General features: G+C 38.3%; 2 protein-coding genes across 7 annotated transcripts in view; one reads left to right on the forward strand and one right to left on the reverse strand.

Annotated features, from left to right (window-relative positions):
- Nucleotides 1-22,801, reverse strand: part of IQGAP2 (IQ motif containing GTPase activating protein 2) — a 331,348-nt gene that overhangs the window by 65,213 nt on the left and 243,334 nt on the right. For 2 of the 4 annotated variants that reach the window (XM_011996387.1, XM_011996395.1), the window contains 4 exons: nucleotides 16,651-16,741; nucleotides 12,140-12,307; nucleotides 7,029-7,171; nucleotides 3,092-3,262 (listed from right to left, as the gene is read on the reverse strand). In XM_011996387.1, coding sequence (XP_011851777.1) covers nucleotides 3,092-3,262; nucleotides 7,029-7,171; nucleotides 12,140-12,307; nucleotides 16,651-16,741 — 573 coding nt within the window. The remainder of the gene's footprint in view (nucleotides 1-3,091; nucleotides 3,263-7,028; nucleotides 7,172-12,139; nucleotides 12,308-16,650; nucleotides 16,742-22,801) is intronic. The other 2 variants (XM_011996408.1, XM_011996402.1) reach the window with 1 other exon arrangement.
- Nucleotides 20,758-22,801, forward strand: part of F2RL2 (coagulation factor II (thrombin) receptor-like 2) — a 24,858-nt gene continuing 22,814 nt past the window's right edge. For 2 of the 3 annotated variants that reach the window (XM_011996374.1, XM_011996359.1), the window contains exon 1: nucleotides 20,758-21,025. In XM_011996374.1, coding sequence (XP_011851764.1) covers nucleotides 20,962-21,025 — 64 coding nt within the window. In that variant the 5' untranslated portion in view covers nucleotides 20,758-20,961. The remainder of the gene's footprint in view (nucleotides 21,026-22,801) is intronic. The other variant, XM_011996366.1, reaches the window with a different exon arrangement.

Consider the following 22,801-nt stretch of genomic DNA (forward strand, 5'->3'; position numbering starts at 1 on the left):
AGTACCACAAATATATTTTCTGTGCAGAGTATCTGTATAAAAGAAGTCTGTCAAAACACTTAGACCTCAGAGGTCATTGCTCTGTTTTATAGACTTTATTCCTCGCTGGGAAATCTGGCTTGATACACTGGCTGCTATGCTTGATAACTGGACACTCAGTACAGACATATTCAAATTACCAATGCCAACTTCGAATGCACAAAATACTTGTGTGATCTCGGTTAGCCAAGAAAGCCCTAAACATTTACCTCTTCTCCCTCTCCTCGAAGGTAAAAAAAAAAATCCAGCAATCTATAGGAGTAGTCAGTTACATTAAAACAACTGAGGACCAACTCTCCCAGGCCATCCCCTTCCTCTCGGCCCACAGACTCTGCCGCTGCTCCTAGCAAAGTGAAGTTCCTTCAGGGTAGCTTGTTTTTCTTCACCAGGATGCTTGTGGCACTCCCTGAGCTGAAGTTCAATAATTCATTAAATCTCAGGGCTAGGTTTTGGTGTTTGCCACTATTATATCCTTTTCTAAAAAGTAGTATACTAGCTTTCTTCAGTTCACGAAAAAAACTTCCTCCTGTAGTTATCTATTCTATCCTATTTGATTTTTTTCTGATGTCTTCCTGTGCCACATCAACAATATCAATATTGGATCCCCATTATCTGCCCTGAGTCATTATCTCTATCACCTTGCCATTTCTAAAGTTTATCAAGCACTTGAGAAGCACATACTAGGAAACATCTGTTATGTGAATTATTGCAGTCAGTCCTCACCACCCTGCAATAAAATGGGCATTATATTTTTCAGATGAGAAAGTGTGTTTTTAATAATCTATTCTTTCTCTCATCTTTTGTGGATTTTTCTGAAGCTTTCTGTGTCTGCTCCAATTATGCTCAGTGTCCATTTTGCATTCTGTAGTTATAAATTCATTTACATTCTATGACATCATTATTTCTCTTCCTCTCCTTAGCTGTCAGCTGTCTTTTTATTTTATTATTCTGTTGTCTTCTTATTTCATTAAGTCCACGTCTTAACAAATTCCTTGACAGTATAAAGCAGTTTCAGTATAACATTCTCTCCTGTCTTCTAGAAGAGTAACTCTAGATGTCTACTCCATTTATATTTTGCAAGTTACATTCCTTTTTCTGTTTTTGATATAAAATCTTTTTTGTTTATGAGCAGTTTTTTCTTTCTGGCTCACTCACGCAATTTTACTGGGGACTTCTAACTGCTCAAAAGTAATATGGCTATGTAGATTCTCTTTGACTTCCTCTATATTGACCTGGGCACCTTCCAATTAACTCCATAAGCACTTGAGACACAGTGCTGGACGTTGATCATGCACATTCTCTGTACCACTACTCATTTCCTTGGCAGACCACTGACGGCAGGCAGGGTGGTGTAGCTGGGGTATAGCTGGCCTTGGCCTAGGAGCTTTGCCTTTGTATTTCTCTCCAATTTTGTTAAGACTCCTGTATCTGGGGGCAATTCAGCCAGCTAGGAAGCTCACAGTGTTTTACATAGGGGAACTTCTCAGATATCAGAACATTTTCCTACTTGAGGGTGAACCAGCCACTTTGGCGAGAAATGAGATTAGCATGACACCTTTTGGTTCATGGGCTCTTGGTTTTAAGGGTCAGCAGGTTCCTATAGACTGCATTATTCACTTCTGGTCCACATCTGTGAAGTAGGCTTACCTTTAGGTTTCATGCCCTCTGTTTTGGAAAATTGTCAGAAGACTGATAAAAAGGCATGGTGAGGTGACTTCATGGTTTGATGACTGCTTCGTCAATTCTTTTGCCTCTGCTGAGGTGGAGGAAAAAGGCTCCAAATGATCGCTCTTGTCCTTACCCCATTTCTCTCATCCTTCAGCCCTGGTTTCTAATACAGAGGGATTCTGTACTGGTGGGCTCTGTAGTATACCTTCCAGCTGCAACACTGCTGTGTGCCCCGAGACTGGGGAGTGTGGGGTCCAAATTTTATATTGGCTGACATGTGAAATTTGTGCAAAATTAGAGCCTCATCAGTGTAGATGACAATTCTGAGGCTTTTGTTCACTTCCTGTGTGTTCTGTCTACTATTTGTTTAAAGGACTAAATTGGAAACTCACTGGCCCACCGAGAAAAATCCTTTGAGTGTCAGATTTATAGTAGAAATTTCTTTTATAAAATTAATTGTTTCTGCTTTGCTAATAATATCTTAAGCTCCAAGCAAATTTTAAACACGTAAGCATCTATCATGTGCAAGATACAGGAAGACAAATGTTTGTAAAATTCATTTTCTGCCTTGGACATTACAGTTAGGTGGGAAAAGCAGATGAGTTCACCAGTGACCACACAAAAAAGAAGCTCTTCCACAGAAAAACGTTCAATTTAGGAAGCTTCAAAGTAAAAATCCATCAGCATCAGACTTTACCAGTTGTTAACAATACCCCTTTGAACTCACAATAAAAAGAACAAACTCACAGCCTTTCACAAACCAGTGTGGTGACTGGTAGGGGGTACTACAGGAATACAGAAGAGAAACATCTAAACCTGGCAAACTCTCCTGCCAATCAGAAAGTTCGGACAAGTCATGCAAACTTAAGAACAATTTATAGCAAAAAAATTGGGAATGAAGGTTTCTCCTGCAGGCCTAAATGAAGAGTGACAGATTACAGAAGGTAAGAAGACATTCTTAGAGTTGCTAAATCTGTTTATTTCATTAGTTCTTCTGTTCTTTCAGGCTAGAACAGCACAGAAACTAAGATGCCACTCAACATCCACTAATCACAAAAAAGCCAAATTGTAAAGTCCCCAAGCCAGGTATGATTTCAACTCTGATCCAAGGCATATCCCTTTGGGTCCAACTAAGTTGGCAGCAGGTGGATCTGTGCAAATCTGCAGTGCTCCTAAATACTCTCTAGAAGACCATAGGTTAAGTCATTCATCATCAAAATGCTTTCCATTTTAAAGCCTTAGTGAAGTTGACTAGGGGTACTGATTATGTAAAAATATGCAGTCAGATTTGTTTATAGGAATGCTGGTAGTTGACTATTATCAAAGAAAACATTTTCAGGTGATATGACAGTTTGTTGTAAACAGTGGTAGGTGATCCACATACCTGTATTTTGACCACATTCTCTTCTTGTTCATGCAAAAATGATTTTCTAGCTTCAAACTCGTCCCTAAGGATGGGTCCTGAACTTGTGGCTTGAAAGCGAAGAAGCATCTCTTCTGAAGCAGACCATATATTCTCACGAATGTAACCTACTGTGACTTCCTCAATTATGTCCTGGCAAGAGATATTTCTTATGGTTACACTTCACACATCAGCTGAAAGGCACACATAGAATAGCTTCTGATATTTTATCTTTTAGAAAACAATATGGATGTCTCCTTTTGGCTCAGTTTAAAAACAAATTTAAGCAGAGCTGAGGGATGAAACTGGCTTAGCTTCTTTCTAGCAATATGATTTTGGAATCTCCGAGTTTGGTGCTGAGGTGGCAAGAGAATAAAGCTCAATGATCTCAGGATTTGGAAGCAGAGATGTATGGATGATGCTGGCAAGGACGAGGCATGAGGCCTGATCTCCACAGAATGTAAAGGGACAAGGGTGCTTGCTGTAAAAACATGCATCACCTCCCACTTCCCTTGGGCTGCCAAGGAAAAGACTGCAATGGTCATAAGGTCCTCAGACTTCTTTCTCATTTCTTCCCCAGGCCAGAGTAGGCAGACCCCTGTAATGAGCTGCGGCCAAACTCAGAATGATGCTCTGGGGCAAAAGAAAAAGGGGTGGGAGGGGCAAGATAAGTGCTATTAAGGATAGATGGCAGAAATCTAGAAGAATGAGAAAAAAGGAAGAAGGGGGTTATAAGAAAGTTTCCCGTGCGGTATGAACAGGGTTTACTTTTATGCCCGATGAGAGATGCAAAGAAAGACTGGACTGTCACTTCTATAGCTGATGACTCTTATTTAGTACAACTGGAATTAATGGTTGGTTAACTCAAAGAGCTAAAAGTGAAATCATACAAAAGATGCATACATATCTTTAAGAGAAGACATATATGTATGCATTCATTGCATAAAACTGGTAACTTCAGGTTGTTTAGAAGAAACACAACTTTTTTATAACAGTGTTAGACCTTCCACTGGTTAATAATCTTAACAGACTGATGCTCGATATAACAAAAAGTTATACCTGGGGTATATCTTGGGATGCCACATGACCAATTTTTTATTCTAAATTTTAAATCTTCGATGCTGCTTCTTTATAGTTTGATACATCTTTTCAACCATAGCACATAATTTTTTAGCATGTCTATAATTTCATTTTTTTCTTCAAAATTAGCACTAATAATCCATTACTACAATGTCATTTTCCTAAAACTTGTACGACCTCTGAACATCTGAAATGAGTCACTAAACTGTGTTCTTCACTATCTTCTTGTCATTAAGCATTTTTGGTAGCACTGGTCAGACTCAGATCATGTTTTTTTCCTCTAAGTTTTAGTAAATACTGCATTGGTGATTCTGTCTGCAATACTGCTACACTGCAGTATCTTTGATGTTGACTTTTAATGATTCTGTAAGATGTTTGTTCTTGTTTTTTTCCAAGATAGAACTTAATTATCATCAGTATTTTCTCTTTAAATATATTACGATGCGTGGATCCATTACCGGCAGGTTTCACATCCTTTGGGTCGAAATTTGTTTTTAAATCCAAAGCAATGTTGGTGAATATTACTTCAAGAGTATTCCCCCTGGGAAGCATTACTCACTTTTTAAAGTACCTATGTATTTCTTAAGCCACCAACTTGGGTTATTAATTCCAGAGCAATGGGCACATGACAAAACCACTCAGAGATACTGGTGACTGTGTCAAAAACAATGAAAAAGTGGAAAAGATACTAGACTAGAAGTTGGAAGCACTGGAAATAAATCTGTTAATTGACAAAATCTACCCAAATTGCAGAATTAGTACAAGCTGCTTCACCTACTCTGTGCCCCAATTTCCCCACTTAGAAAAACAGAAGATGAGAATATTTGCTCTATCTCTACTTAGAGGATAATTTAGGGATCAAAGTGATGTGAAAGTATATTGGAAAGTGAAACTCTATATAAATGAGGGGTACTTGGCTATGTTTATGGTTTCAGGAGACCTCATTCTCAATTCCACATGTTCTTTGGGTATTTGCAGGGACACCAGTTGGAAAGGTTACTTTTGGCCATAAGTTGTTTCAGACATCTTGCTATAAGGGTTGATTCCAATTTCACATTCCTCTGACTTTACCTCCTCTTGTTTCTTCATGGCTGCCCACCAACCTCAGACAAAGCAAAGAAGAATCTCACAGAGAAGGCCATTCGGCAAGATCTACTTCACTACCTGTTTATAGCTAAGTCTTTTGTTTCAGGAAATCTTCACCAAGCATTTAGTCCCCCTATTCCCATGTTGCGAGAAAATATTCAGCTCTAACAAAGCCATGATTATACAAATAATCTATTGTCAAAGTGCTTCTCTCGTTCCTCTATGTAGGGAGGGGCAACTAAAAAATGAATGAAATTCAGTGATCTAGAACTGAAACTGAAAAGAGCTCTTTTGGCTGTACTTTTTCTCCTAGCTTTGCTCTTGTTATCTTTTTTTGTAAATACTTCAGCCCTGGGCTCCTGTATATATAAAAATTGCTGAATATGTGGGAGGGAATTAGGACTAAAATGGACAAGGCACATGGGGAAATTAGGAGGACCCCTGAGACTCCAGCTAGTCTTGTTTACAATGAGAAAAAGCATCTGAACCTGAGATTCTAAAGCAGACTTTTCTGTTTTTTTTTTTTTTTTTTTTTTTTCCCGGAGACAGAGTATAGTTCTTATTGCCCAGGCTGGAGTGCAGTGGTGCGATCTTGGCTCACTGCAACCTCCGCCTCCTGGGTTCAAGCAATTCTCCTGACTCAGCCTCCCAAGTAGCTGGGATTACAGGTGCTCGCCACCATGCCCAGCTAATTTTTGTATTTTTAGTAAAGATGGGGCTTCGCCTAATACAGACTTTTCTAAATGAGTTTCTTCTTTCTGTATTTAAAACAACAAATGTACCCCCCAAAAGAGAAACAAACAAAAACTAACAAATGTCCTAATAGTCAATAATGACACTATGTTCACTAATGCACTATTTCTTTACTCCTAACAAGAAGCTCAAACAGGTACTATCTATATAGTTTGGTTAAAAAGAGATGAGAGAAGGGATAAATTACTTTCAATAAGTGAAATTTGTTGGAAGAAAGCTTTCAAATATGGGTCAAGGATTAGTTAAAAGGGATCTTTAGTAGTTAAATAGAAATTCCAATTCAATGTGTCATGTATAACTCTCGGTTAGTGCAATACATGGACACATGGCTAATTTTTATGTCAGTTAATCGAAAGCCAAGTATAAGATACACTCAATTGTGATGTTAGCACTTACATTTGGACATGGGTACATCCAGAGCTCTAGAAATGTTAAGCAATGAAAACATGCTAAGATGACCATCTCAGAAGAAGCAAACGTTTAATGTTTACCCATCCTGCTCTTTGCCCAACTCTGTTCTTTGCTTCTGAAGCTGTCCTGGAGATGGCTGGGGCCATGTGTGGCAGAGATGCCCTCTCCAGCACTTTGTAGAAAAAAATGACATATTGGTTTGAAAGGTACAATGTTAAGTTGCAGGCTGAGATGGGTGGGAAAGAAATACCTTTTAAATATTGACAACCCAGGAATTATCATTAATTGAGCTTAATTAAGTCAAGGAAAATCTTAAGATTGATTTCTTAGGATAATCTACCATCCCAAATAAATAGTGAAATATTTCTTCCCCCTGCTCTATTTGGTTTTGTTAAGCCAATATGGAAAAAACTCTGTACATTAGTAACAATGCAGCCACATTCAACTGCAGTTCATGAAGACTTCATTACATATCCAGCCTTCAGATAAATCAATTAGTTCCTCTCATCACTCCCATGATTCAGAAATAGACAACCAGTCAAATTTAACTTTATACAGTACAGTTATCCATCAAACACCAACCTCCTACCTCGATTTCTTTTCCTGTGAGCCATGATTCTTTATACAAGCATGATTCAGGTATGACCCAGGAACCCTCTTTTGAATCAATGTTGTAACAGTAGTCATATTTTTCATTCAGGTTGAGTTTGAGCCATGAACCTTCACTAGACACTAAAGAAAAAAGTTTGTTAAATTCTATAGAGACACAGTGAACCCTTAAACATTAGCGTAGTTTCTTTAATATGTAAAATAATTGAATATGTTTTTCACCAAACCTTCAGACAGTCAAAGGCATCAGAAATGACCCACTAACATGGAATAAATTCGATGTATTTAATGGCAGATGCCTGCTAACCCAAGGAAAAGGAAGAGACATAAATGTCTAAGGCTAGCTCTGAAACTTAAATCTTTCATGAGGATGATGAAAACATGTTTGGCCAAAAACAGTCAAAGAGAAGGAAAAGCAAACAATAATTGTAAGTCCCAGGTAGATGCAAACAACAACACATGTAGACAAAGGAGACCAATCGGCAAGATCCTCTTTGCTTACAAAGTTTACCTGCAATTTCTCCAACAAGGAGATACCCACAAGGACTGTGGCCCTTATTTAAGGAGGGCCAATGATTGGCATTCAACCAAAGCAGAACCTTTGGAGACAACGTTACTCAAAGTACAAAATGGCATAAGCACAACATAAAGGTCAACTAATGTAGGGAAAAAGAAAATTCCTGGTTCCTCTGACTTATTTTGTGCTACACAACCACACAAAATGAGAAAAAAAATTTTTTTGAAACTTAATTTTGGGGAGGGGTGATAGAAAAACATATGGTAGTTATGACTTCGATTGGTCAAGAATATCTCCTTCTCATGAATCCATGGGCTAAACTTCATATTTAGAAATCTGTTTATTTTGTTGAATGGTTACAATTCTGGTCCCAGACCTGAGAGCAAAAAACAACAGAAAAAGATAAAAAGTTCTAACTTAGACTAAGCTAAGTCAACTGCACCAAGTGAGCATGAGACTCATTACCTTTTCAGGTAAATCAAAGTTCAAGTGAATTTCTTCACAAAATATTGAAATGCATTGAAATAACTAAGCAGGGGTAACTTTAAGGTCTTTAGTATGTGTTAATGCTTCATTTGACTTTAAATGCCCCTCACCTGTTCTTTCTGTTTGTCAATGCCCAGGAAGAGAGATGTATCTCTTTTCAATGGGCATTCAGACAGCTGGTTCATCTGTTTAGAAACATGGGTCTACTACAAAATACATTGTGCAGTCAAGTTAGGATGTTTACAAGTAATTATTATTCTTTCTTCCTTCCCTTCCCTTTTCCTCCCCTCCCCTCCCTTCCTTCCTTTCTTTCTTGCTTTTGAGACAGGGTCTCACTCTGTTACCCAGGCTGGAGAACAGTGGTTTGACCAAGGCTCACTGCAGCCTTAACTTCCCCAGGCTCAGATGAGCCTCCAGAGTGGCTGGGACCACAGGATCATGCACAACTGGCTAATTTTTTGTATTTTTTGTAGAGATGGGTTTTGCCATGTTGTCCAGGTTGTTCTCAAACTCCTGGGGTCAAGCAATCCACTCGCCTCAGCCGCCCAAAGTGCTGGGATTATAGGCATGAACCACCACGACCAGGCAATTATGATATTTTCAATTATCAATTGTTGTCAGATTCATAAATGTTTTCAGAAGAATAATCACCCTTCTTAAGGCAACTCAGTGGGAAGGGAAGAAAGCAAGCAAAGCTGGTGAAAATGTTTCTCCCATCACTTAAACTGAGAAGTAAAAAATTTCTTAGTTGGTTAAAAGCCAATCACTTGAACTTTGATTTATCTGGAAAGGCAATGAGTCTAAAGTTCACTTGATAGCAGTTGACTCAGTTTAGTCTAAGTTAGAACTTCTTACATTTTTCTGTTGTTTTTAGCTCTCACCCAAATATGACACATGGGAAAAGAAGCAGGCAAGTTTAGGAGAGAGAAGATAAACTAAGTTTTTTCCACGATGAATATGAAATTAGGATAGCTAATTAATACAGTTATGTAATTCTTTCATAATGAAGGATGAGATAGGGGACATTACAGTAATTCCTGATGAAGAGATCTGAATGGCATTAGAAGGCTTTACTTGGGTTAGGATGTCAGTAGGTAATAGGCAAGAAGAATTCCTATCTTTTTCACATCTAGTTTGAATGTAGTTACATAAGAGGCTGAGGAGAGCTACTTTCCAGCATGGGTTCCAAATAGTTTTTCTAAGAAATATAGTTGGGTTGTTACTGAGAAAAAAGACTGATAACAGTTAGTTAAGAGGTGATGAACATTCCACAAGGAGGCATACTTTTTAGATGCCTTCCAGACAAAATCATACGCGAACATATAGAAGCGTTAAACTGAGTTATAAGGCTGAGTAATCCATCCACCGAATGGTGGATGTTTTAGTTTGGGAAAAGATAGCCATCCTAGAACCAGAGGTGAAAGAGATAAGAATAAATCATCCTGTGCATGCCTGAAAACAATGCTCATAGCTCTATTGGGAGGTGAAAATCAGTCTTTAATTGCTTGGGATGCTCTTCTTTCTAGAACAGGAGTTGGCAAACTTTTTCAGTAGAGTCAGAGAGTAGGGGCTGGGTGCGGTGGCTCATGCCTGTAATTCCAGCACTTTGGGAGGCCGAGGCAGGTGGATCACCTGAGGTCAGGAGTTCGAGACCAACCTGGTCAACATGGTGAAACCCCGTCTCTACTAAAAAATACAAAAATGATCCAGGCATGTTGGCATGTAACTGTAATCCCAGATACTTGGGAGGCTGAGACAGGAGAATTGCTTGAACCTAGGAGGTGGCGGTTGCAGTGAGCCAAGATTGCCCTGCTGCACTCCAGCCTGGGTGACAGAGCGAGACTTCATCTTGGAAAAAAAAAAGGCAAATATTATCAGCTTTGCAGGCTGTGGGTCTCTGAAACAACCACTCAGCACTACCACTGCAGCAGGGAAGCAGTCATAGACCATATATAAATTAATGTGTGGCTGGATTTCAACGAAACTTTATTTATTAAGGCAGATGGCAGCACAAGAAATGTACTAAAAATGATTAGAATGAGTTCAGCAAGGTTGCAGGATACAAGATCAATATACAAAAATCAGTTGTATGAAAAGATATGCCCACGAAAAAACCCGGACATGAACGTTCATAGCAGTCTCATTCAGAATAGCCAGAGGTTGCGGGGAGAGGGTGGCACAGAATACAGGTTCCATCAGTTGATGACTGGGTAAACAAAATGTGGCATACTCATACAATGGAATATTAGCCCCTAAAAAGGACAAACTGACAAATACTACGTGAATGAACTCTGAAAATATTATGCTAGGTAAAAGAAGCCAGACACAAAAGGCTATGTATTGTATAATTGTTTACATGAAATGTCCAAAACAGGCCAAAGGCAGAAAGTAGATTAGCAGTTGCCTGGGGCTGGGGAGTGGGTGATGGGGATTGACTGCTAATAGGTACTGGGTTTTGTTTTGGTGTAATGAAAATGTTCTGGAATTAACTAGAGGTATTGGATGTACAACCTTGTGAATATGCTAAAAACCTCTTAATTACATACCTTAAAAGGACAATTTTATGGCATATAAATTATTTCTCAATAAAAAGTCAGTTGTGTATCTATAAACTAGCAATAAATAATCCCAAAATATAATTAAAAAACAATATTTACAATAGAATAAAAATGATAAAATACTTAGGAATAAATTTAATGAAACAAATGCAAGCCTTGTATGCTGAAAACTACAAAAAATTGTTGGAAGAGTTTTAAACTTGATTAAAAGGAAAGACATCCCATGTACATGGATCAGAATATTGTTAAGATGGCAAGACTTCTCAAAGTTATCTATAGATTCAATACGATCTCAGTTGACAAAAGTCTTGCTGCCTTTTTTTCTTCCCAGAAGAATGAATCTGAAGCACTTCCTAGGTTTCTGAATTGGATACAAAGGGATTTGACCATAGTCACCCAAATATGACACATGGAAAACGAAATAGGCAAGTTTAGGAGACAGAAGATAAACTAAGTTTTTCCAGGATGAATTTGAAATTAGGATAGCCCATTAATACAATTATGCAATTCTTTCCCAATGAAGGATGAGACAGGGGACATTATAGTAATTCCTGATGAAGAGATCTGAATGGAACAGAGAGGGACTCAAGGGTGACCAGATGCCAAGTAAGAGAGTGGTCATTTCATTAATAGAAAATTTACTGAATTTTAAGGTGGAATCTCCAAGTTGGAAATATATGAAACTTGAAAGCAAGTACATAGGGTACTACTAGACAAACATCAAGTTGGACTAAAAAAGTTTTTTTTTTTTCCTTAAGCTCTACTTCTAAGGCCATACGCTGTCACACTAGTTTCTTAAAGATGAATACTATCCTGTAGATGACCTACAATGTGGTACAAATAAACACTAGCCTAGAAGTTGAGAGCCACCCTGATCCTTGACACTAGGAAATAGTAGGTGCTTAATAAAATCTACTAAAAGGAATTCTAGATTAAAAATTAATTGTCCTTGGGTCTACCATTCTTTTCCTCTGTCTGAAATCTTAATGTGAATTTCCAAATCTGAAAAGAGTATCAAACTGTATAGTCTCAAAGATTATTTCCAGAGCTAACAATGTAGGTTCTGCCGTTGGATTGAGTAGGCATAACTAGTTGCCTAGCTTTGCCCACTGATCCCTTGCAGACTGGCTCATTGTACTTCATTTCGTATATTCAAAATTACTCTTTACCCCTATTTAATATTGTACAATCACAAAGGATTAAGTGAGAGAAAATATTAGTATAAACATCTATTTATATCACTGGTCTACCCATATGAATAAATGAATCAATAAGCATAACTTGTATAAGGCACAGATTCCTCAAATATGACATTTTCTTAATGCCATCCATATATTGCCACTGAGCTCATCATAGCTTTCCAAAACTAAAAAGAAACATTTAAAACTTTTCCTAATTTCCTTAGCCATAGATGACAAAAAATTACAGAAATATTAATTTGAAAGCAATACTTGTCTTAAAATTAAGAAAATATAATACCACAGAAATGATATTTAAAATAGTTTGCGCTAAAGTAACAAACCAACTTACCTCTTTCAGATTTGAGCTCTTTTGCCTTCACAAGGGCATCATAGTATTTGTCAGCACACTCCGGGATTATGTCATTTGCATTAGAAGTGGAAGACTTCAATACAGACAAAATATCACTTGATTTTTTTCCTTCCAAACACTGATTAACATCAACCACCAGAGTAACCCCTGGGTAATTGAAAAAAGAAGTTTCTTGTTAATGCTTATCTTCTACTTACTTCAAGGCATGCAAATATATAATTCGACGTTTTAGGAATGCATAAGTATCAAACATTTTTACCCTTTGAGAATATTCACCACATATGCCCAAGACAATCACAAATTCACCGACCAGTTTAGTCCGTAAGAAGAATTAGATACCATGGGAGTATGGTTTATTAAAAACAACAGTCTTCCCTGGTTACTCATACGTGGTATCAAGGCACTAGGTTTTGCTTGCTGTAGTAATCTATGAAATGGGGTGAATACACACCAACAGTAGATATGTAGCTCTAACCTAGGCCATTAACATGTATTTGAGAAGTAGTTTTACAAAGACATTTGTTTACTTTAGGATAAGCAAAATGCTTTTTAAGTGATGGAAATCCTGGTATTCTCTTGTATAGTGCTAATATATTTAGCAATATTGTCATAAACAACCTAAAAAAGAGTTCTGGAAAGGCAGAGCTGGTGGATATGTGTGACAGAGTCCTAAAACTTAATTCTGGAACCATTTTAGACCTAACTAGCATTTTATCCCATTGTGAATTTCTACCCCTCCTCCTTAACAAAACCATATTAAACTCTTGGTTGCCTAAGGAAAGTTAACTTAGTGAATTATTTCCCACTTTAATTCCAGGTAAGAATGTCCAATCAGTAGGACTAGCGTTTTCACAACCAGTAAATGCACTGAGTTAGAAAAGTAGAACCAGAAAATGAAAAGAAGCCAAGTTAAAATACTTCCTACATGGAAAACATCTTGATGAAAAGAGAAGGGAGACATGGATACTTTTTCTTTTTTTCTTACACGTACACCAAACTCTACAAATATTAAATTACAATCTGTTCTCATCAAATTATGTTCACAGGTGCACAGTACTACGAGGGTTAAAGGCGAAAGGAAAACAGAGATTGACTTTCAACAACCTGGAGTCAAAGTCATGCAAATCTGGAGGGGCACACAGAGATGAAAGGAGAACTTCCCAGGCAAACTCCAGTGGTTATTGAACAAAAGGTATGGCAGTATGTTCTTATGCCAATAGAGGTTAACAGGAAATAGGTAGACATTGCCCTTTCCTCTTCTTCTGGAAAGCTTTGTAGGATAGAGAAAATAGAGTACCGGAAATTGAGAAGTTTGTGGTCTGAGAATAGCCAAAGGAATAAGAAAATGACAAAAATTATCACATAAACTACATGTGACAGTGTCATCTAATCCAATAAAATGCAATCTTCCTTAAAAGATATTACAAAAGGCACACATTTCTTGCATATATTTTCATTGAGTATTGATGTGCTGGTTCACAGGTCAATTTCCAGATAACTAAAGCTAATTCCTTTATGGACCAACTCTCATCTTAATAGAATCATTTTTGACGAAACTCTAAAACATGCCTTAGAGAAAATCCTAACAGGACAGTCGCTATTGCTCCTTATTTTACCCAAAGTCTCTGGTATAAAGTAGGTGCTTAATGTCTGCTGAGAGCTGCCAGAAGAGTCCTTCTTGTCATTAAAATTGTGCTGTGCTATAATCCGGTGTTATTTTCAAGGACTATGGAGGTGTTTGGGCTTACTGGCTCCTGCACAAAATAGCCTTAATAACTCCTATATCTCTTAGTTTTTCCTTCTTCCTTCACTGTCAGCTGTCACTTTTTACTGACATTGACGTGCCTGCCTATGGCAGCTTAAGCACTTTACTGCCTTGTGACTTGTGGCTTCTGATGTGCTCTGAGTCACAATCAAACAGGAAAAGAAACTACCAAAGATAACAGAGTTTTGCCTAAGAAAAGAATCAACAGGCGCAAAGTGTCTATCTGAGGGGTCCTCAGTGAAAAAAGTAGATTAACTTCAATGTGCTTACTTTGAGATATCTATTTTGATTGCTTTTTTCCTTAATCTGTGAGTTGTAGCTAAGTTCCAGATAGCTACAGATACCAGATATCAGATAGACTTTCACCCCAGAAAGTCAGGTATGTTTCTGCCAAGGAACAAATTAAGAAACCTCCCATAAATCTCCTAAGAGATCCAAAAAATGTTTGCTTTACATCTTAAGCCATACACCAGCAGGCTCTCTTAAGGCACACATTCACAGTGGAGGTGATATAACCCCTAACGGGGCAAAAATTGGTTTCTGCAGGGAGAGAGTGAAAAAAATCTCTTTATGTATAAAGTACAGGTCTACATATGGCACCTAAACAGGTATACAATATATCTGTGGCACTAAAATTTCATGGTAAGGAGTGATTAGAGAAAAAACTGTCTAAAAAGATTCTTTAGGGTGCCATAATGAGAAAAAGGTAAAGAAAGATTGCTCTAAGGAATCAAAAGTAGAGGCAAATCTACTTTCAGCAAGCAAGATACTCCAGTGAATGTGAACACTGGGCCAAAATGAAAGGGACTTGAGTTATTCTGCCCTTTTAAGTTTTGCTGATGGTAACATATTTGGGCCAACACATTTTCATTTATCATATTATCTGAGAGTGTGTTTGATGCTTATAGTGTGTGACCAGAATCTATTTAATGTTTTTAAAAGGTTAAATTCTTGTTGAAAGTCAAAAAACTCTCATAGGTAGTATTAACTTTGGAAAATCTTTTTTGCTGTTATATGTAGTAAAAGAAAGTATATCAGCTCCTCTAAGGGACAGGACAGAGGGAAAAGATAGGATTTTAGATGTGCAAGTACAGAGTACAAAATCATACATTTGAGAAAACCTCTTACTTTTATAGTCAATAGTACTATGAATCTCCATGTGAAAAACAGAATCAACTTAACATTTGCAGGCCAAAGGTAAGAACAATGAATATAAGAAAATTTTAACAACCTTCTAAATTGGTTTGATTTCTAAGAGACAAATCATAACCATTTTAGGCTATTTGAATGTCTAAATTACAATCGAATTTCTCAAAAGTGTCTCTTCAGACTATGGCTTCCTTCAGTTTTATATTTAAGTTGAAATTTCTTACATACACACCTCCACTTTATTATTTTTTTTCTTAAGGCGTGCTAGAAAGGAAAGACTTCAAAGTTCCTTAGGGAATAAAAGTTCAGGTTAGAGAAATACACACATTTTTCTAAGCTAAGGAAATAAAGCCCAGATGTTTCTCACAGATGCTTCCGAGGTTGAAAAGCCCATCTGTGGAGTAACACAAAGTCATCTTAAGAACCTTCTCGGACCTGATACAACAGAATAGATTCTAATAATGCCATGAGTTGGCAGGTTAATGAAATATACTTTTAGGAATCTTAATTTATATATGGAGAATGTGAGTATTGCAATTTAGAAGCTATTTCAGACTATCATGTGAATTTTCATATTATTCTTCCTTAAAAATAGAGGGTTAAACAATTTTATCATTTGAACCAATGTGGGGATCCTGCCAGTTGCTGATTATACCTATTCCAATTATGTACTCCAGAACTGGGGAAGTAACCACAGAAGGGGTTTAGGGACCCACTGTGAGATGGATCTGAGCTAATTCTATTGATCACCTGACCTCCATAAACCCCTACATTGACTGGTGGACCACAGTTATGTTTTGGGCCTCTTGGAATTAGTGTCAGTTCAGAGCAAGTGTCCACTAATCCCCAAAAGTCTGATTAAGTCCTTTCTCCTAAGTACAGTCACCCTGGTAAAAGGCCATAGGTCCCTTTGGGGGAGGGGTGGAAGAAAGACTAACAGTATACAGCTTTGGTAGTGTAGCTGAGTTCTTCCTCAAGGGGCCTGGCCTTCCCTTCATTTGAGGAGTTCTGGATTTGTAAACTGGCCCCATTCTGCGAATTGATTGAGGGTCCATGACTCTTTTTATGATTCAAGGTAGACTTCTATTTGCTTGAGTCAAAACTCATCCAGTTGTACAGATTAAGTAAGAATTGAGTAGACTGCCAGTCTATTTCACTTCTAGTTGCACCATGATCAGGTAGCCAACTCCATAGGTCTCCTATTGGTTCTGTTTCTATGGAAAACCCTGGTAACGATAAAGGCCATGGAAAGGAGAAAAAGGCATCTATTAAGTAGAAATGGTCTAGTTCTCTAAAAATCAAGAGAAAAAAAGGATTTGATTCAATTATACAATTTAAGAGCTTAAAAACTATTTTTTACCTTCTGGATTTTGTTCAGCAACATTGTTAAATTTTGTTGGAGATAGAGTCAAATCACTGACAACAGGGCAACCAACTAATTTTGGTATAATTATGTGTCCAAGAACTAAAACGTGGTAAGAATCCAAATCTTCCAGAAATTAAAAATCGCATGACTTCAGGCACATAACCAAATCCAAAAAGACAAGTTTCAAGAGCAAAGGAGGTGAGGGCTTACATTGTTTTGCTCTGTCCTCGTCCACATTGGCCTCGTCGACGGCTTGCTGTATCTCATCCAGCCAAAGCACTTTGGAAACACTCTCAGAGTCCTGGGAACAATGTCACAGAATAAAAAGAAAGAACAGTGAATGATGAGGAAACAGAATTAATAACTGCTTTTGAGGAGGCATTTAATCATAATTCCCACAAATTCTTAATCAGCAACTACCCAGCTCTGCCATGTACTGCATACACTCCTGATGAAGCAGACCCCAAACCCGACCACTTCCCCCTTCTTCCCCACCACTCTTTAGTCCAACCCTCCATCATCTCCCAACTGGACAGCCGCACTAGCCCCCTAGTAGTTTCTGCTGCATCTAAGCTTGCCCTCACCACAGTGGCCCTTTATAGAGAGCCCAGAGGATCCCTTCAAAATGGATAGCTCAGTGCACCACTCCTCTGCTTAAACCTTCCCCAAAGGCTTCCCCAGCAGTTAGAAGGAAACACAAGGTGCCTTCTCAGGGACAGTGGGGCTCCAACAGCATGGTCCTGCCTACTGCCTCTCTGGCTGTACCTCACACCCCTCTACTTCCCCCTTCCTGTTCTAGACCTTCACACGAGTCTCTTTCAGACCACAATACTCTATCTACCCTCACAGCGTGGCTGTTGGCTTTTTCTTACCATTCAGGTCTCAACTCAGATGCTACCTACTCCAAAAAGCCTTCTTGGGCTACCCTAGTCAAACACTTTCTCCCTCAATCAATTACTGTGGTTCCCAAACTAAGTGTCAAGGGGCCCTAGGGTGCCATGGGATATTTTTAATTTGAGAGAAACACAGGGATCGTCCATATTTATCAGACACAGAGACAAAAATTAAAAACAAACAACATGGTGATTATCCTCAAGGAGCTAACAATGTAGTGTAAGAGACAGATGTGTCAAGACATACAGCTGGGTGTGGTGGCTTACACCTGTAATCCCAGCACTTTGGGAGGCTGAGCGGGGGTGGATCACTTGAGGTCAGGAGTTCGAGGCCAGCCTGGCCAACATGGCGAAACCCCATCTCTACTAAAAATACAAAAATTAGCCAGGTGTGGTGGTGCATGCCTGTAGTCCCAGCTACTTGGGAGGAAGGTGGGAGGACTGCTTGAACCTGGGAGGTGGAGGTTGAAGTAAGCCAAGGTCAGGCCACTGAACTCCAGCCTAGGCGACAGAGTGAGACTTTGTCTCACAAAAAAAAAAAAAAGAAAAAGAAAAAAAGAAAAAAAAAGGAAAAAGAATTATAATACAATGTGATCAGGGCAATATATGCTGCAGACATATGATCCAGACATAGGTGAGAAAGGGTTAACCTATGGTAAAGGTGTTGAGCTGCAGGGGGAGCAAAGACTAAGTAGTTAAAGATAGCTTCAGAAAGGGAGCAACAGCAGCAATGAAAATGTATTGCATTTTTCCTATTATAGGTAAATATTCATATTTAACTTTTGGTTGATTCTGATGGTCCTGCTACAAAAGTCAGCCCTGATAGATATTAAGTGGAACTTCTAGGTAGCAATTGTGTTTTATAAAATCTTGTCTGAGATGGCAAGTAAATAATTATCAGCAGAGATATTTTCAGGAAACGTGACATTTAACAAATGGGAACATTTTACCTATGTGTAGGAGTAAGTGTCATGTTCTAAATCCTAAGTCAAGACTGTGATGAATGAAAGGTAATGGATCCGGCACTGACTCTGTCATTTAAAACTTAAGATGGATGGGGGCAGCAAGGAGAGGAAATAGTCACTGGTTCCTCTGGCAGGCTTCTAACACTATTTTCCTCAGAGACTAACGTGAGATAATACATGTGGAAAGGGCTCTGAAAATGAGATAAAGTAACTGTTATTTCATCCTGCAACATCTGGGTTAAAGGAGACCTCTGGAGAAGTCTTGGTGCCTGCTTCCACAATCACCTCTAGCTACGTGGCAGACTACAATGGAAGCATCAGCAAGATTTTTCATTTCTTTTAAGAATGGATGGGGGAGGCTCAAACAGGAAGCTGGGTGGAAAGGGGAAGACAAGAGGAGGAAAAAAGAGACAAGGAAGCAGGAGCTAATTTTTCTCTGTTTCCAAGATCTCAGAGAACCCAACACTCCCCAGGTATAGCCTAAAAACTAAGCTCTACGAGTTCATTTATGTGTCTCAGTTCTTTTGAAGGGTATTTACCTTCCTTCATAACTTATCACTGTAGAAGATGCACCACACAGATTTTTACCCAGGTGAGAAGTCAGTAACAATCTTACTTCAAAGCTTAAAGTATTAGTCTTATGAGCCAAACTGAAGAGAGAAATTACAAATCAGATGGATTTAAGTCAACAGTTTAAATTATGAAACATTGAACTAAAGGTTGCTAGAGTTAAATGTAAAACCAAGAGTAAAAGCTGAATCTTATCAATGTAAAGTCTGCTTTTTCTTAATTTATTGATTTTATTTTATTTTTGAGATGGAGTGTTGCTCTGTCACCCAGGCTGACTCACTGCAACCTCCGCCTCTCAGGGTCAAGCTATTCTCCTGCCTCAGTCTCCCAAGTAGCTGGGATTACAGGCACCTGCCACCACACTTGGCTAATTTTTATATTTTTAGTAGAGATGGGGTTTCACCATGTTGGTCAGGCCAGTCTCGAACTCCTGACCTCGAGTGATCCCCCCCACCTCAGCCTCCCAAAGTGCTGGGATTACAGGCGTGAGCCACCGCGACCGGCCAAGTCTGCTTTTTCAGTTGTTCGCCAGAAGACTGAAAATAATAGTATATTTATGGGACGGCCACACCTCCACTTCAGTTAAACAGCCAGGTTCAACGGAAGAGTTAAAAATGAATTAAATGACCAGAAACTAGGCCATGTGCAAATCGTCATAAATTCCTGAATTTAGATAACTCCCAGAAAAGTTCTAATTAAACAGAAAAAACCTTTGTCAATATTTTATGTTTTTTATTTCTGCAATATAATAGCATTCAATCTCAGTTTGTATAACCATATATTATGTAGTTGAAGTATTAAACACTGACCTTTGTAAAAATCTTGGTCTAATGTAATTTAATCAAGATTTGAAAGGTTTCCGCAGATCAATTTCTTCCTAGCTTATCCCTGGCCTTTAAGTCTCATGTGAAATTTGTATTTTCTGATTCTTGCTGCATTTTGTAGCAGGCGGTGGGGTGGTAAGTCTTCAAGTTTAAGTTTTATTTACTACAGAAAAATCTGTTATAATGCATTTTTTAAACTGTATTTAAGTCATACTCTACAGAATATAACAATTCATAAAAGCTTATATGTTGTACAACAGTGTGAATGTATTTAACATTACTGAACCATATGCTTAATACTGGTTAAGATAGTAAATTTTATGTTATGTACATTTTACCCTTATTAAAAATATCTTATTGTAGACTTATTCATCAGCACTCATGGAATAAAGGGAGTTCTCCTCATTTTAATGACGTGCTATGATTTTAGTTTAATTGAACAGTGTTGTTTGGGAGGTTCCTCCAGTTATCTGACCCTAAGGGTTATTGAATGGCTCAAAACACATCAAGATAAAGCAAAAAACAAAACAAAACAAAAAAAACAAAAAAAACACAAAAGGCCCGAACAAACCCCATCCTCACCCAGCAAAGAAAAACCACCACCACTCAAAAGCCAGGTTCTGGCCAGGCACTGATGACAAATTCAAATCAATATGATATTGATGGAAAATTTTCAAAGCAATTGACCACTCAGTTTGAATTTCTTAAAAAATGTTTGTTTTCTATGATTAATTTATAATTATATAAGGTGTTTAAGAATTAAGATTTGAAATAGCTGGGAAGATAAAAGAAAGGATAATTTATTAAGTAGAAATTACACTCTGGAACTGCATTTTTAAAATGGATAAGAAATGAAAGATGGGACAGATTCAAAACTTACTGCTGCTCAACATCTGTTTTTGGCTTAGTTCTGTAAAGGCCTGCGGTAATTTCTGCCATTCTTTAAATGCAAATATACTAGGGGAGAATTACAGCACCTATTCAGAATAGATTGTTGGGAGTGGGTAAGAGTTAAATGCCTTTCTCCAGGGATAACGTAACACACTCAGAGGCTTGGCCTGAGTCATGTTTACTGAAGCATCGAGTGGGTTACATCCTTTCCCTACGGCGGACCAGTGCAAGTTTCCTGCCTGCTCGGCACAGGAGAGCAAACTTCTACAGACAGACCAAGGCTTCCATTTGCTGCTGACACATGGAACTGAGGTGAAATTGTGCTCCATGATTGTATACGTTTCATAACGTTCAAGAGACGAGACTCAGGTCATCAAAATGAAAGCCCTCATCTTTGCAGCTGCTGGCCTCCTGCTTCTGTTGCCCACTTTTTGTCAGAGCGGTAAGCAATTTTCTCAGGGGGTAGGATGGGGACGTGCGTTCCTGTTACAAATTAAGAGTCAACTGAACCTAGCTTTCTTTGCATCTCACACAAACTGCAAACCCCAAAGGCAGTTTGATCTTATTATTAAAAGGTAGAACCATGGAAATGAACATCTATAGTTCATTCACTCTATTCAAACCTGGTCAAAGACTAAGTGTTCCCTCCTGATGTTTAAAAATGTGTGGCATATTCAAGATTTTAGATGTCTACAATTAAGTCAGGGAGCAATTTTGAAAGATGTTTTGTGTTTGTAAGAATTTTCTCTTCTGGTTAAGCAAAGATGGCACTTTTTCAAGGGATTAAAAAATATATCCTGTGTTTATACCTCTTGATGAGACATAAATGGGAGAAACAAGAATATTGCCAGAAAGAAGTCATCTGCTTTCAATAGCTGGCAATGCTAATAAGTCAGTATTTCCAAAATGAATGACCTTTTTTGACTTTCAGTGGGGAGTTCTCCCTACCCTCATATATGATTTTTTAATTTTAGAAATAAGGTCTCCCAAATACTATTATCCAACTTCGAATGTACTTTCCACTTTACCCATCACAATGCTAGCCTGAAGCCTCCTGCTTTTTCCAAAAATAACAAATTTGGGATAGGTGTGTACCTGTCACTTTTTATTAGGTCACACACTCCAGTCAACATTGTTAGGAGTGGGAGAGGCAAAGACTGGACATAGCAAGGGAAACAAAAACAGAAAATAATGCTTTCTAAAGGAACATTGCTTATATTCACAGTTGGAATCCCTGAGTTGCTGCAGAGAGCTCTAAGAGAATCTGTGGTGATTAGCAGTAAGCACATGTGGGATTTATGAATACAGTAAGTGCACGCTCTTTCTGGGAGTAGATGGGCCAATATGTTAAGAAGCAGAATTGCAAAAGAAACAAGGTTTTCGGGGGTGGTTCCTTCAAGATACTAGTAGGGTTTGATGGAGGTGAAAACGGGGGCCTCTGAAGGAAACAAAGAGGCAGTGAATTTGCTTTCTTCCATAGGGGTGGGGGAGAAATGTGAAGGAAGAAAGAAGCAAGCTCGTCCAACCTGCCTGATTTGGTTGTGGTTTTGTTTTGCTTTAGGCTTTTAGCAGCCTGAAGCCATGGTTTTTAGTTTCTGTCTCTAGTGATAAACGGAAAACATGGATGAGGAAGGGGCTTTACTGGCTCAACTAGAAACAGAAACTGTGAATGAATCCACGACGGTATTCTCTCCTTTGGACACCCCCGAGAGGCCGGAGTTCATTCCCTTTGGATTAGTTCTTCAAGGCCTTTTCCCAGACAGAAAAACATTTTGGAAACATTATGCCCAATGGAAGCCTCTATGAAGAATTAAAATATATTAAAAAAATTTAACAATGAGTACAATTCATAAGGAAAACCAGGCTCTGAGGAATAAAAGACTTATTTAAGTGGAACCAGATCTGGCATTCTCTTGGAAAATGGAATCAAATCAACTTTTCCACAAAACACAGGCACTGTTTGGCATGTCTGGAGGCATGATGTCTTGCTAAATCCCAGAAATTTTCTGTAAACGGACAGACACTTGGTTTTAACAGCTTTTTAAAATCAGGCTAATAACTTGTACGGCATGATCTTCAACCACCATTCTCTAACTTTGCGCCTATCTTTTTTTTTTTTTTTCTTTTTTTTTTTTTGAGACAGAGTTTGGGTCTGTTGCCCGGGCTGGAGTGCAGTGGCTGGATCTCCGCTCACTGCAAGCTCCGCCTCCCGGGTTTA

This window comes from Mandrillus leucophaeus, unplaced genomic scaffold (assembly GCF_000951045.1).
Source record: "Mandrillus leucophaeus isolate KB7577 unplaced genomic scaffold, Mleu.le_1.0 Scaffold114, whole genome shotgun sequence".
Taxonomy (NCBI): Eukaryota; Metazoa; Chordata; class Mammalia; order Primates; family Cercopithecidae; genus Mandrillus; species Mandrillus leucophaeus.